This window comes from Brachyistius frenatus, unplaced genomic scaffold (genome assembly GCF_029030835.1).
Source record: "Brachyistius frenatus isolate BFR_SWC_R1_liver_20210118 unplaced genomic scaffold, ASM2903083v1 Contig_2, whole genome shotgun sequence".
Classification (NCBI taxonomy): domain Eukaryota; kingdom Metazoa; phylum Chordata; class Actinopteri; family Embiotocidae; genus Brachyistius; species Brachyistius frenatus.
In genome coordinates, this window is record NW_027210601.1 from 4377781 (window position 1) to 4392650 (window position 14870).

The window sequence follows — 14870 nt, forward strand, 5'->3', positions numbered from 1 at the left end:
ATATCTACACATATAATTAGAATTCTAAACAGAAATGAACCCGACAAAAAAAAGAAAAGAAAAATAAATGTTAGACTGGGCCTATAAAAAATATAAAATTAAGTTAATAAAGGCCACCCATTTTAACAGCTGTTCATGTTCAAATGAAATAACTTATAACTTGCATACAAAATACGCATAGGCCTTTACTTGCTGGTTATCAGGGAATTTATTATCAATAACTGCAATATGAAATAAATAGCACTGTCAATTCATGAAAACCTCAAACATGTTAAGATTTTCTACAGAAATCTAATTTTATACTTCTTTTGGCATAATTATGATTCTAAAGTTATAAATAAATTATGTTAAAAACCTGAAAAAAAAAAGTCAGAATTTTCCATCTTTTGCAGTGACAAAGGAGAGGTGAAATTTGCAGGAAATCAGAGCTATATCCTGGTGACGTCAGGAGACGATGAGATGATGCTCAGCACTTCGACTTACTTGTTTTTAAAAATCAGTGTTCGCCAGTGGCACTTGTTGTGAGACATGGAGCCTTGCAAACGACCACCCGAACAGAGGAGTCCCCCCTGTCACAGATCAAGCCTCCGGGCCTTGAACCTGACCCCTCAGGAGCATCTAGGGCGAGCTCGTCACACTGCATTCCCGCTGGCGCATTGTTTCTGCAGGAGTTCCTCAATGGTTTGAGGGAGATAGATAGTGTGGCCGTCCATCCAATAAACCTCCTCTCTCCCCTCCCCGATCCCTGCGGTGCTCCTAGTTTTGACACGGGAGACAAAACCCGCGGAGAGTACTATGAATGGTAAAGCACCAAGGAGGCCGAGGGAGAGCAAAAAGGAGGCGGTGTGCCTTTGTAGTCGGGGAGGAATGCGGAAATGTCCCCGCTCCGTGTCAAACCTCTCTGAAGGGGGTCAGGCCACATTCAGCCGGCGTGGGAAAGCCAGGCAGAGACGGAGCTCACACAGGCGAGCGGGGCTGCAGTTGCATAGGGCCTATCTGCGGATATATGGAAGAAAAGAAAGGAGAAAATCCAAAGAAGAGCGTGGTTTTGGAGGGCTATATCACGCGTTTGCCTTTGTCCTATGACCCCCCCCCCCCTCCATCACAACTACACCCCCTTCTCATACCCCCCCCCCCCCACACACACACACACACACACACACACACCACACACACACAGACACAGTTGCAGTGAGAGTGTGTGCGCGAGTTTTCATACAGCCCTCCTCCTCCTCCGCCTCCTCCTCCTCCTCCTCCCCGGTTTGAGTGTCTCTGCCTGGGCTGGTGCAGTCTGAGGGGATGGGGGGTTAGAGTCTGTACCGTCAACTACCTGTGTGGCCCCCGCATGGAGGACAGTGGCCAGGGATGCGTTTGACAGAGGAGTTTTTATCGGAGACGCGAGTGCCTCCTCAGCATTTTATCGGGCATGCCGACGTTACGAGATTTTACTGACAACACAAAACAAGGTAAATGCTGAAATAAGTGGGCATGTTTGTGCATAATTTGATACAAAAAAACAAAACAAAAAAAAACCTGGAAAACGAGGCTAGAAATGTTGATTTACGACCCCATAACATTTCAAGCAGTGACACGAGCGTTTCTTTTTATTAGGTAGAATTTGAGTCAACGCGCACAATTAAATTGGAAAAAAATTAGAGGAAGCGGTCCAAGCTAATGAAAACACCCTTAAAACTCGGCTAATGAATTGTTTTACGCATTTATAACGATTTGCAGGCTTGGGAAGCGAGTTTTACAGTGTTTTAAATGGACTGTTGCTGTAGGAAGTTCAGACAATGCAGCCACGTGCTCGCTAAGTTTGCGTCTCCTGAAACAGAAACTCTTGTTAAAACAGTACAGAGAAAGTAGGTAGTTCAGCATTTTGCTAACAGAAAACAGCCTGCTCTGTAAGGTTTGTGCTCTCCTTTTGCGTGTTCTCTTTATATTATCTTGCCTTTATGTCCTGTACACCTCACATCAACATTACTTTAATGTTGCACGTAGTGAATTTTTTTTTTTTTTTTTTTTTTTTTTATAAATGCACGAGGCAACATTTTTAATGCAAAGTTAAATTAAAACGCAGCTGAATGTGGTTATTTTGAATTATTTGACATTACTTTGTGTTAGAGGTAGGAGGACGAGCAATGCGTAATAGGAGAGGAGGAGTGGAAGTTGGGACGCAGCTGTGCTCTTTTGATAGTCGGAATAAAACGTGATGACAGTCCTGTTATTGCCTACCTGGAGTACTCTGTGACCAAATTTGACAAAGATGGTGTCTTCCTCCATCTGTGTCTCCCTGTCATCTAGGCATTGCATGTGCCAACTTTTTTCTGTGAATATGCCTTTGTGAGAAAAAAGCTCTGGCTCGTTACCCTCGCCGGGATTCCCCCGCAATATTTTCACCAAGAGACCGAGGAAAAGAAAATCTGCAAAAATGGACAAAGAAAGTATTGGTCCTCAATATGAGCCTGTGGCCGAGATTGGAGAAGGAGCCTACGGGAAAGTGTACAAGGCGAGAGATTTGAAGAACGGGGGACGCTTTGTAGCCCTAAAAAGAGTTCGTGTCCAGACGGAGGAAGAAGGAATGCCTCTCTCCACTATCCGGGAGGTGGCGGTACTGAGGCAGCTTGAAGCCTTCGAGCACCCCAATGTCGTCAGGTAAGTGAAGGGGCAGAGGTGGGTAGGTAGTCTGCCTGCTATGTGTGTGTTTGTGTGTTAAGGAGAGAGGGCCTGACAGACGGAGAGAGGAACTGTACACATGGCACCAGACACTGTACTTCCTTCTTGACGGTCTCTGGTTCTATGACCTTTAGGGCAGGATTGCACTCCTGCTTGTCTGCTGTGTTTTGCAGCAGAAGTCCTGGTCTTTTACAGTTTTTTTGCTGACTTTGAAATGTGTAGTTGCGCAACAACACACTGTTTGCTGTCACTATCAGCGGGCAGCAGGCACACACCTGTCGGACCATTTCTTCCTCCATTTTTAATGTCGTCCACATGGTTCTCTTCCTGTTTTGGTTTGACCCCGCCTCCACTCATCAGTAGATCTGCAACAATTAGTTGACTAATCAGTTAGTTAATTGACAGGCCAACTATTTTGATGATTGATTTGAGTCTTTTTTTTTTCCTTCTTTTTTTTTATGAAGACATGTTGGAATAAGTGTTCCTTTTATCATCTATGATAATTAACTGAATATCTTTTGGCTGTGGACTGTTGGTCGGGACAGAGCAAGACATTTAAGGCTGCACACTGGACCTTAGGAAACACTTGTTGATGTTTTCACAATTTGCTGCCGTTTTAGACCAAACAACTAAACTGTTGCTCAAAAAAATAATCAGCAGATTAATCAATACTCATAATAATCATTGGGTGCAACCCTATTCATCATCATTGGTCTGCTCCAATCCGATCACCTCGTGCATTTTTCTCATGGCTCTATCTTTTGGACAAAGAAGACTTTATATGCTTTTATTTTTTAGGGTAGTCAGCACTGGTTTGGTCTCAAGCACTTTGACATAAGCATTGATGGACACACATGAGCTTACAGCAAACCTGTGATGTTTCCATTCAACATTTGGCCTTGACTTTTCTGCAAGGTCTTTGTTAGCATGCAGTAGTTTAAACTACATTATTATGCATCTGGTATTCAATAAATGTCTCTTATTAAAGGTCCCCTGCAACCACGTTTGAAGAGGCTTAGAAGTATTCAGCCTTGAATGATGCATTTGTCACCTATGATTTTTCTACACAAAGTTCTGTTACCTGGTTAGAAATGCTTAAAATGAAATGTATGCCTCGTCCCTAATTTATTTATTGATTTCAAAACTTCTGCATACAAGATGTTGCCCACTCCATCAAAAGTCAGTTGTCAATGGAAGTTTGAAGGTGCCACTCACGTATGTTCCTTATTGGACCAGCATTGTCTTCTAAGCTACTTTTAAATACTGCTCGCTTGTATAAAACCTTAAACTCAGACTTTTAGGTGAACATAGAGAAACGTTCTACTTTCAGCAGATGAATTTGAAAATGGCCTTTTAATAAGTAATCTTCTTCACAGGGATTATCAAATATCTAAAAGAAGTCGTATTGACCTAAACACACATTTAAGTGGAGAGTTACTTGAAATTTTACAAACGTACTTACAAGATATTTGCAGACCTTCTTCAGCAAAATACTTGCTCAGGTGTCATCACATAACCTAAAAAAGCTGGGAAGCAGAGGCTTACAATTTTTTAAGTAATCAATTTGCCTGTTTCATGTGACCAGCAGCTGCATAACAGCTTATTTTCAGTTTACTTTGATACAGGGCTGACAGGAAACAACACATTCACATTTAAAAGGTTGCAACCAGTAAATATCAAAAAGTTTTTGCTAGTTTAGATAAGAATGAGGTTTCAAAATCAGTAATGAATCACCATGCTCAAGTACTAAAAAAAATAGCTGTGATCATTAAAGAAATAATCACCTTTTTAAAATTGTATTTAAAAGACTTTGTGGATCTTGTTTTGTTTTGATGCATTTGAAGTATGTCAAGCTGTTATGTGCTCATGAACACTGATCTGCGCCGTCAAGTACACTTAAACTCTCCCATATCTCTGAACATATATAAAAAAAAAAAATAAAAAAAAATTCAGTTCCTCTACTGTCTGTACCACGCGCAGTTGCCATTTTCTTTCAGTTTTGTAATGAATTGTACTCGGAGGGGACGGTAGTCAGATACTGCGTCATAGCCAAGGTCTGACCTTGTGCTTGTTTTATTGTGGAATATTGAGTGCTTTGGGACTGAAGGGGAAGTTTCAAATGGATGTTTGAGAGGCATGGCTAGTGCCCTTGTGCCTCTAACAATAATTCCCCAATGTATCAATGAATAATGGAGGATAATGTTGTTGTTTTTTGCTCTTAATGGGATCACAGTGGGGTTTGTCCTCACTGGAAGACAGATGCGTTAGTGGGCATTAAAGTTCAGTTTTATTTAGTGGTTGAATTCACCTTGTGCACTGCTGCGAAAGCATGAATGTATACTGTATGTTACACACGGTAGCATTTGTTGCAGTAAATCATTTCAAGAGTGAAAGCCGTCAGCTCTTTGAACCCTCGGAGAAACTCCTCTACCCCCCCCAGTTTAGCCAACTAGCATAGCCAAGCCGCTCAGGCCAGGAAAAGTGCATTGTGGGCCTTCTGTGTGACTCCAGGCAACCCCTGGATGTTTGTAATGAGGCCCATTATTCATTCCATATGTTCAGTGTCTGCTGAGAGCCTCCATTGTAGTCCAACAATCGAGCTGTGAGGGGCGTTTAACCCCAGTGCTTCAGGAGGAGGCTGCCTTCTATTCTGTGACATCATGCACAGGACTAATACCTTGAACGAATTGCCTCCTTCTCTCACTTCTCTGACTCCAGCCTATCCAAGTCCATTGATTACAAGGGTGTTGGTATGGACACATGATGCCTCACTGGATCAGAATAAAGGAGTTTCCAGCAAGATTTACTTGTTTCTTTCCATGCTTCTATTTAAATGGCTTATGTAGACTAGATGGTTTGAGTTATAACAGCACATGCATTGAAAGGTGTTTAATATGTCAGTGTAACACTGAATGAATATAATACCTCATGAATTTTATCAAGTGAATAATTGGACCCTCTTAAGTATCAGTATCTGTTCGTACTCCTTCAGTGTTGGCATTTTGAGGCTGAAAGGTAGCACTAACGCAAAGAGGTTCCCTCCATCAGAACTACAACTGGGTTAGTTTTTCTTCTGTCTCCTTGGTGGAACTCTACTCATTACTTTACTTTGGATAAAAAAAAAAGGGCTTTGATAACTTCATACGTTTTGTGTTCATGGGACAACAAAATTTACTGACTCAAGTAAAGCCAAATTGTATATGATTAGAGGCAAAATTATATGTTTAATGTTTTTTTAAAGAGGGAACCTACACAATTGAAATGACTTTCCACGTAATGTTGTCGTTACAAATAGACAAATGTGTTATATTTAGCCCTGTTAGGTAAAAGTAGCCCCTTACTGACAACACAGTGTGTGTCTGCTGGAGATCCATCATGGGTCTCCATCGTTTGGTCTTCTGTGTTGTCGTGATGACAGATACTGCCTCTGCTCAGCTACATGCAGCCTCCACTCGACTTCCCATAGAGCGTCAGGAGTTGTCATAGTGCCGGTTGAGGAATGCTGCTTGTAGTCCCCAGCGCTTTGAAGAGGACATACTGCATAGCTTTTTTTTTTTTTCAGCTTTTCGTCAAAGCCCTCCTTGGCAGGTCTGCTGACATAATCTGGATTCTTGGCCTTAGTTGGTTGCCTAGTGAAACGCGACCATAAACGCTGGTGTTTTAAGGCTTGATGGTCTCACATTTCCAAAAGCTTTGCATAAAAGTAGTCGATTTTTTTTCAGTGTAATTTGAGATGTTGTTATCAAAACCGTCAAATGAAAATACCCAGCCTGAGGTCCACATTCAGGTTGTTGGCTTAAGATTTATGAGTTGCTGTCCCAGAACTGATGATGCTCTCCTGACCAACCACAGAGCAGTATGTTAAACTGTCAGGTGTTAAGTATTTATCGGAAGAGTTTTCTCTTTCCATAACTGAATTTAGAACTTTTCAAAGAAAGATGAGAAACAACCATTGTGTCTTGTTTCTTTTGCTGCTCTATAGAGCCTTTTGGCATGTTGACGCACCGGTGAAACTCATAACATTAACGAGGACTACGTTACATGTAGACTTTCAAGACAGCCTTATCTAGTATTATTAATGTTATTAATTACACCTGTGTTTGACAGGCCTCTTGCTGTGTCTGAAATCATTCACTTATTGCTTTAAAGTGCTCTGTATTTACTAACCCTCCATTGTATTGTATTTTTAAATATTTGCACAGGACTTTTGTTGTCATTGGAGTTACGCCACTTTTGTTGCAAACCAGTACATTTCTTCACCATTACTGATGGAGCATAAGTGTCAGTAATCTCAATTTACAGCTCACTATAGAGCAAACGATCAAATGTTTATTATGAAGGAATGAATACATGAAAGGGGGAATGGTTTCAGTAAAGTCAGTTACTTAGTAATGTTAATATTTTCTTGTGATATGTTGAGATGTAGATACGCTCGTGCTTTGTCCAGCAGCAGTGTGCTCAGCACAGCGGACCCCGTCAAATCAATTGTATTGATCTCGTCCACTTGTTCTCTTGTTCTAGGTTGTTTGATGTGTGCACAGTCTCTCGGACTGACCGAGAAACCAAACTCACTCTGGTCTTTGAGCATGTGGATCAGGACCTGACCACCTACCTGGAGAAGGCCCCTGACCCCGGAGTACCACCCGAGACCATCAAGGTAACCAGTGCCATTGTTGTCTCTAAACACTCAGTGAGGCCAACCCCAAAAAAACATCTGTCATGGTCAGAAGAAGCGACATTTGTGTGCTTTCCAAGTGAAACATCAATGAGAGATACAATAATTTACATTCCTTGACACATTTCAAAACAAGTAGGATCTCAATTTGAAATATCACTTTCAGTTTGTATTTGGACTATAAAAGAAGCTGTTGGCTAATCCTCTGTGGCTTCGGCGTTGGTTAAACACAGTCATGTCTGTATGGTTCTGAATGAGTTTTCTTGGCCAAAGACGCAGACGACAGAGGAGCAGTTCCCTCAAACATCAGAGGTACCGGGGCGTTTTGAAAGGCAGCACATGTGGCAGATAGGCTCCAAATTAGAGGCTCCGTGCCTTCTCTATTTTCACTTTGCCCTCCAACTTTGTGCAGTATTACAGATGAAGACAGAGAAGGAGTTTTACAAATCTTCCCTTTGTGTTTAAAAACCAAGAGTTCTCAATGCAATCCTAACAAATGTACTTCACAGTAGATCCTCCTTTGTATCACTTCTTCTATTGAAAGTACAGCACAACTCACCATCACTATCAGTTTCTCTAATTCATTAAATAAATCCACCGGGTGTCCACTTACACTTTTGCCAAAAGGTCGGAAGTGGATGTGTTGCCATCTCCTTTCCTCTGTAACCGTCTCCTTTTATGTTAATCTTTCCCACACAAACCCCTTTTTTACAAAATCTCTTTATCGTGTTTCACCCCGATGGCCCACGAACAATATTGGAAAGGTATATCCCTAATTTTGGACAGAGAGGCCCTCGCAGTTTGAAGTGTCAAATTTGAAACGGAGAAGTCATGGCGCTAGAGTAACCGCTGACCTCCCCCCCCAGGGCTGGGTTTACGTGTGAAAGTTTTGTGTCGAGCTGTAGTGTTGGTGGGATGCTGTGCAAGCATAGATGAGTCGGGTAGATCGCACCTGAGGCTTTCCCAGGGCTCTTGCTGAAGTGGACACAGTGGGCGGTACTGTAGTTTCCATGGTTGTGTCCATGTGATGGTGCCGATTGAATAATGTACCCGTTTTATTCATTTCCTTGTTTGTAAGGTATGACTTTGAAACGTAGATTGGCTTCAAATTAAATGACAGTTATGATGATTCCTTATTTGGTATTTTTCTCAATAAATGGCTGAAACGTGGTTCCAGATATCGGTTAAGGGTTACCCAGTAGAGTAATAATAATTGAAGGATTAATCAAAGAAAGTACTCATTAGTTGCAAACCTAACTGAGTGTGCTTAAAACAAGCTATTGCACCTTTTTCCATCACGTCAGTGTCAACTTTTTTTGAACATACACTTTACATTTGAGCTGTTGGGGAAGTTTCCATGAGATGTCTTTTAATCAAAGGAGAAGAAAATCTCCAATATTGAAGTCTTTTTTTTTGTTCTTCTATAACCATTTGCAGATTTGAAAACATCTACGAGCCAAGAAAGATTACAAACAAACCATAATGCTTTCATGTATTCTAGCCATCATATGTAAGATTCCCCTCCCCCCCGTCTTCATGTGTAATTTCTATGAATTTTTTTTTAATTTTTTTATACAGTATAGTTGAGCCGATATGATACATCACATCTTCTACAACCATGTCTGAAGACAAAGGCGTCTACAGTTGTTCTGAATGTCCACTTTTGAGTGGGTAAAGAAATCTGGACACTTCCAGACGTCTCCCCTCACTGGCATCTGTGTTGTTGTGCTCGATTTGTACTGAATATAAAAAGAGTAGTCTCAACTGCTAAGTAAAAGAAAGAATGATAGACGTTCAAAAACGTGTCTACTTTCTTAACACAACACACTTGTCCTCTCACTGGGTGAAGTGGGCTTCTTTGTGGAATCATCAGTTTTGTAAATTGTCTGATGTACACTCTGCCTTCGCTGCCACAACTCCCAACTTTGTTAAAAAAAAAAAAAAAATTTGCGCGGAGGCTTCGGAAGCAGTTCCACAATCCGACAGCTCTGCATTCGAAGCATAGTGACCCATAAAGGGACCCTCCTGCCTTTGCTTTCTCCCAACATCCTCACAGCTGGAGCCTCGAGGGGACAAAAGGACAAGCAGCAGTGACAACGCAACATAGGCACCATGCCCTGTTATTTCTAGGACAGTGAGCGCTGCACAGTAACCCGAAAGTGGCCCCTCCCCCCACGCAAATTTATTTGCCTTCAGCTAGTCCAGAAGTCCAACATCTGTGACCATCTCATTAAATGCTAATCAACCTTTACTATGTGAACGTTTTCACCTTCAACTAGGAAAAAACAAAACATTCACCCATAAACCGAAAGGAACCGGCATACTTTCCCTGAACACCAATCTATCCCCAGCACCAGACACCCCACCCTGGCCCAGCCTGTCCACTTCAGCCCCCCACCCTCCACCACCCACTCAGACTCAAGACCCACCACATGGTCATTGATGAAAGAGGCCCTCCTCCAGGAATCAAATGAGCTGGAAGGACATCAAGCAGCCGGGTTGCCCCAGCCCCAGTGCTCCTCAGCCGGGCCAGCGCTTGGGTCTCACCCACCCTCCTCTGCCACCATCATCCAAGCTTCCACAGCTCCATTCTGTGGGCCTGTAAAGGGGGAGGTTAATGAAGCATGGGGAGGGAATTACACTAACGCTAACCGGCAGATGTCCCATATTGTGCCGAGCTACAATATACAATATGGCTGCCTCTGGTACATTAGCATTAGAAAAGAAGGCGCACTCAGAAAGCCATGTTTTGACTGCGTTTTGCAGTGGGGCTGACTACTTTTTTCCTGATCCTCCTGTTTTTTCAGGGTCAGATCTGTTGCCTTTTTGTGTGATTTTGCCTCCCCCTGGCCGAGTTGGTTGTGGTGCCTTTGGTTGAAGTAGGTAGGTAGGTAGGTAGGTATATACTTTATTAATCCCCGAGGGGAAATTTTTTTGTGCTGCAGGTGAAAGAAAGCTGTGGGTTGAGCAACATCTTACCACTGGAATCAACTCTGAGCGAGGTGGATCACTTTTGCCCCCGGTGCTGCAAGTGTCCTTAAACATTGTAGGGCTATTAATCATCATATTTTCCTACGTGAACTTGACATTTCCCTATTGGCTACGGGTCAAGTTATTTTGTCAAACACAGTTGAAATATTTTTCATCTCTCAGCTGTGATCGTTCTGATGCTGTAGAGAAGATGTCACTCGCGCCGAGGAGGCCAAGATTGTTTGTCTATTTGTCCAAGAGTCACACTTCTGAGATAATTAGTGTTTACTAGGAAATGCTGCTGAAAGGAAGCATGGTGCAATGGCTATTTAAAGCAGAGGAACTGATGTGTGTGTGTGTGTGTGTGTGTGTGTGTGTGTGTGTGTGTGTGTGTGTGTGTGTGTGTGTGTGTGTGTGTGTGTGTGTGTGTGTGTGTGTGTGTGAGTGAGTGAGAGAGGGGGGTGGGGGGGGCATGCTATTGTGTCAGCCCCCCTCCACACACACAAAATAACCAACTGCCTGCCTCTGTCCTATGGCCCCGTCTGTCTGCTGCCCTGCTCCGTAGGTCATGGCTGGATGGAGATGTAGAAAGGAAGGTCTGTTTATGCATCCTGCCTGTCCTTGGTCAGAGCACACACACACACACACACACACACACACACACACACACACACACACACACACACACACACACACACACACACACACACATTGAAGCATGCTTACACAGGCTGAGCTGTGCACACACACGGATACATTTAGATTCACTCATATCACATTTACACCGATCCCATTCAGTTTGTTTGTACACACACACGCACACACGCACACATCACTCCCCATCTCCACAGTATTGTGTGGGGTGCCCTGTCTCCTCCTCTATGGGCAGCGCAGCAGCCAGCGCCACGCCATTTGCTAATGTTTTCTGCTTGAGTGTGCAGACCCCTTTGATTCACTCACCAGCTGGTCGGCCAGTGAATAGCACCGCGGGCTCAGGTCCATGTCACTTGTGAGGTCTTGGCGGAGGGTTTTGGGGTTGTTGTTTTTTTATTTTGGAGGGTGTAGGGGGGGAGTGAGGGTGTAGGTGGGAGTATGTGTCTTATAGAAGGAGAGCATCGTGGCATTTCCCTTTGCAAATGTTTCTCTTTTCTCTTCCTATCGCCGCATTGTGTCCTTTACAGCATTTGTTTTTCTACCAAACGCACAAAAAGACTCGTAAATTGAGCCCCAAAGATTTATTCATTTGATCTGTTGTCAAGTCTTAACCTGAACTTACTCTCCCCAGACTTTACTAAATGAAACAGTCCAAACTATAACTGCCAGACCTACCTGGTCCTCTGTAACGACTTGTTATTTGTTTACAGGTGTGGGACCTGTTTGAGAGTATTGCGGTTTGAAAAGAACAAGTCTAAGCTGGTTTTGACATAGTTTGTTCCTGCTCGCACCAGTTTACTTTTGCTGGTCTGTCATGGATACAGCGCCTCTGGCCATTTCTGAGGTCAGCTTTTGGGCATAAAAAAGAGAGCGGGTACCAATTAACTTAAGCAGGACAGCTGCTGAGTAACAGAGATCTGTGCTTGTACAAAGCGGAGGCCTCTTTCTGCCTCTATTGTGTGTGTGTGTGTGTGTGTGTGTGTGTGTGTGTGTGTGTGTGTGTGTGTGTGTGTGTGTGTGTGTGTGTGTGTGTGTGTGTGTGTGTGTGTGTGTGTGTGTGTGTGTGTGTGTGTGTGTGTCAGTTATCAAACATCTGCCGCAGTCGACAAGAAAAGACAGGCCTCTAGTTAACTCCCTCCTTACCACAGTGTCTCAGCTTTTATACTGAACTTCTCACTGCAGGGTCTCGTCACTCAGTCCTTTTGTCGCCTGGTTTGACAAAGGAATAAATTTGAATTGTTGTCGAGGTGCTATGAAGGCATCAGTCTTTGACATTTTGAAATGACAGTTACGGCTGAACTATTTAGGGAGGCACAATCATCAGGCCATATTGATTCAGAACTGCATATGAAAAATGTAATTGATCTTCAACCATCTGGTCTGTTGATGTGTTACGTGCCATGAACTAACCTGTGTTGTGATTTGGCGTTATATAAATAAAATTGAATTCAATTGGTCTGAAGTGTTTGCTCACATTCATCAGTGTCGTTTATACATGACCTTAAAGACCGACTGCAATATTCAAAAAATTTGATCGCCCTCTTTTCAGCTTCGCCTTGTTAATTTTACGCTCCTTCTGTTTTGTTATCCTACAGGATATGATGTACCAGCTGCTCCAGGGGTTGGACTTCCTGCACTCACACCGCGTGGTTCACCGTGACCTGAAGCCCCAAAACATCCTGGTCACCAGCGGCGGACAGATAAAGCTGGCTGACTTTGGTCTCGCCCGCATCTACAGCTTCCAGATGGCTCTCACCTCTGTGGTGAGTTTATGTTGTATGTATGATGGTGTATGATGTATCTGAACACACTCGGTCTCTCCTAATAGTTTCTTACATTAGAGTGAATCAAAACAAATAACTCCCCAACGCTGTGAGCCTGTGGTGTCACGAATTGCGTCATGGTAAATTTTGGCCCTGATGCCAACCAACCTATGCTGCACCTATGTCCTTTAGGGATTTAAAGCTGCTTCTTCTGCATCTTTGTCTGTTTTTTTAAATGTGATGTTCGAAATCTCCAAACAATCCAGACCCAAGAAGTATTTCATTTTGTTCTGCTTACGTAGATCTTGAGTCCACTGCTTTTTTTTAATACAAGCTGGAAACTCTTAGCCTGGTGGGAACCAGACCCATATTCACACAGTGAAATTGGGTCAGGGAATCGTTTGCAGTTGTTCCATCCTACTGGTCATAGACCTCAGGTTAATTTTAACCAATCAGCATGCGCCAAAACCGGCCGACACTCTTGCCACCGCGGCAACTACCCAGTGTCCACCAAAGTGTCTTTTCCCTGAGTGCAGCATATATTTTTTTTAAATTGTTTTAATGAACGCCAGCAGCTTGACGAGGTGCTAAACACTAGTTCGGTGCTGAGCACGGAACGTTCTGTGTTTTTTTTGGTTTTTTTCTCGTCACCAAGAGTTGAAAGACATTTCCGCTGTGCTCATCACTGTCACCAGCCGTCCAATCACTGTAGGGGGGGGGGGGCACTACAAAGGTGGTTGATTGGTCCATTCCTCAGAGTGGCTGAGCAAACCAGTGATACCAGCCGAGTTCCCAGACTGTATTCACAGCAAAGAAAACTGAAGCTGTCAGCGACGGTGAACGCAAACCAGGCTAAGAACCACTATCAGCAGATGATACATCATTCCCTCTTGTTTTTACGCAAGTAAACTATATAACTGACCTATATAACTCAGCTTTTTGATAGACACACACACACACACACACACACACACACACTGCCCGCCTTGAACTTCCCTGCCATCTCCAGAGAGTTAGATGAAAAGCGTCTAATGTGTTGGAGCGGGCACTTACAGGGCATCAGTGGGTAGCTCGGCACAACTGCACCAAATGATAGGATTTCTCTGTGTAAAGTGAGAACCAAAGGCCCTGTAGCCTGTCTCAGGAATCCCTCAGTGGCTGTCGCAGACAGGGATGGAACAGACAAGGAGAGACAGACACCCCTCCCTTCCCACTGTCGGCACTTTGATGTCCAACTGTGGAGCTCTGGGCTCTGATGACCAGATAATATGGAGAGAGACACTGAAAGGAGTCTTTGGGAGAGCTTGACATAAGGAGAGATGATACTTTTAAGATCAAGGTAGGCAGCGACAGTAGAGTTTAAAAAAAAAAAAAATTATAAGCCTTTATTTGTAGGTTTTCTGATCTGCCTCACATTCATGCAGATTCAGGCACTCCTGCTTTTTAATGTTACTCTCACAGTCCACTGTTGAGGCTCCAGAATGAATGGAGGACATGAAGTATGGGGTTGAGGGCCTGCACCCCATATTATATCAAGTTGGAAAAGCTTATTGGAACGCAATCTGATTCTTCCAGTGGTGCAGCATCTGCCCATCTAAAGTAAATATAAACATCCTCAGGGGAAAGAATGCAAACTCTTATTCCGCTATCGGCATCAGAATAGACACATCTGTGTCACCTCACAAGAGGGCAGCTCGGGTAGTGGACACAAGCAGGTCCTTCTCCCTGCATGTGAAGTAAAGCTCATGTGTAAACATCTGACAGACTCTCCTAAGGACCTATAAGACAATGAAGGCCCTTATTTTTGATTTTAATGAAGTTTACGATGTGGAAAATCTCCCAGATTTCCAAAACTTGTCATGTATGCCAAGCAAGCTGAGCGGTCGATCCAACTCCTGAGGAAGCAGGTTTGAAATGAAGATAAACACATACGTGTATAAAAGAAATTGGCAGGTGAATGTGTCCAAATAACCCCAGTGCACATTTGCTGATGAAACCCTGGATAGGTTTGGGCTCTGGCTTTATAATAAAAACCCAGCAGCAGTGAAATCGCACTACACCCAAGGAGAAGCCAAGTTATTTGTGTAGGAAATTTCTTGATTACACCTATAACAAGATGATGGAGAAGAAAA

General features: G+C 43.2%; 1 protein-coding gene across 1 annotated transcript in view; it reads left to right on the top strand.

The window, feature by feature from the left end:
• Positions 1-1270: 1270 nt before the first annotated feature.
• cdk6 (cyclin dependent kinase 6) overlaps positions 1271-14870 on the top strand; it is a 37298-nt gene continuing 23698 nt past the window's right edge. Inside the window, exons 1-4 of the mRNA XM_069694632.1 lie at positions 1271-1466; positions 2305-2655; positions 7198-7333; positions 12571-12738. Of these exons, the coding sequence (XP_069550733.1) occupies positions 2432-2655; positions 7198-7333; positions 12571-12738 (528 nt within the window). The 5' untranslated portion in view covers positions 1271-1466; positions 2305-2431. The remainder of the gene's footprint in view (positions 1467-2304; positions 2656-7197; positions 7334-12570; positions 12739-14870) is intronic.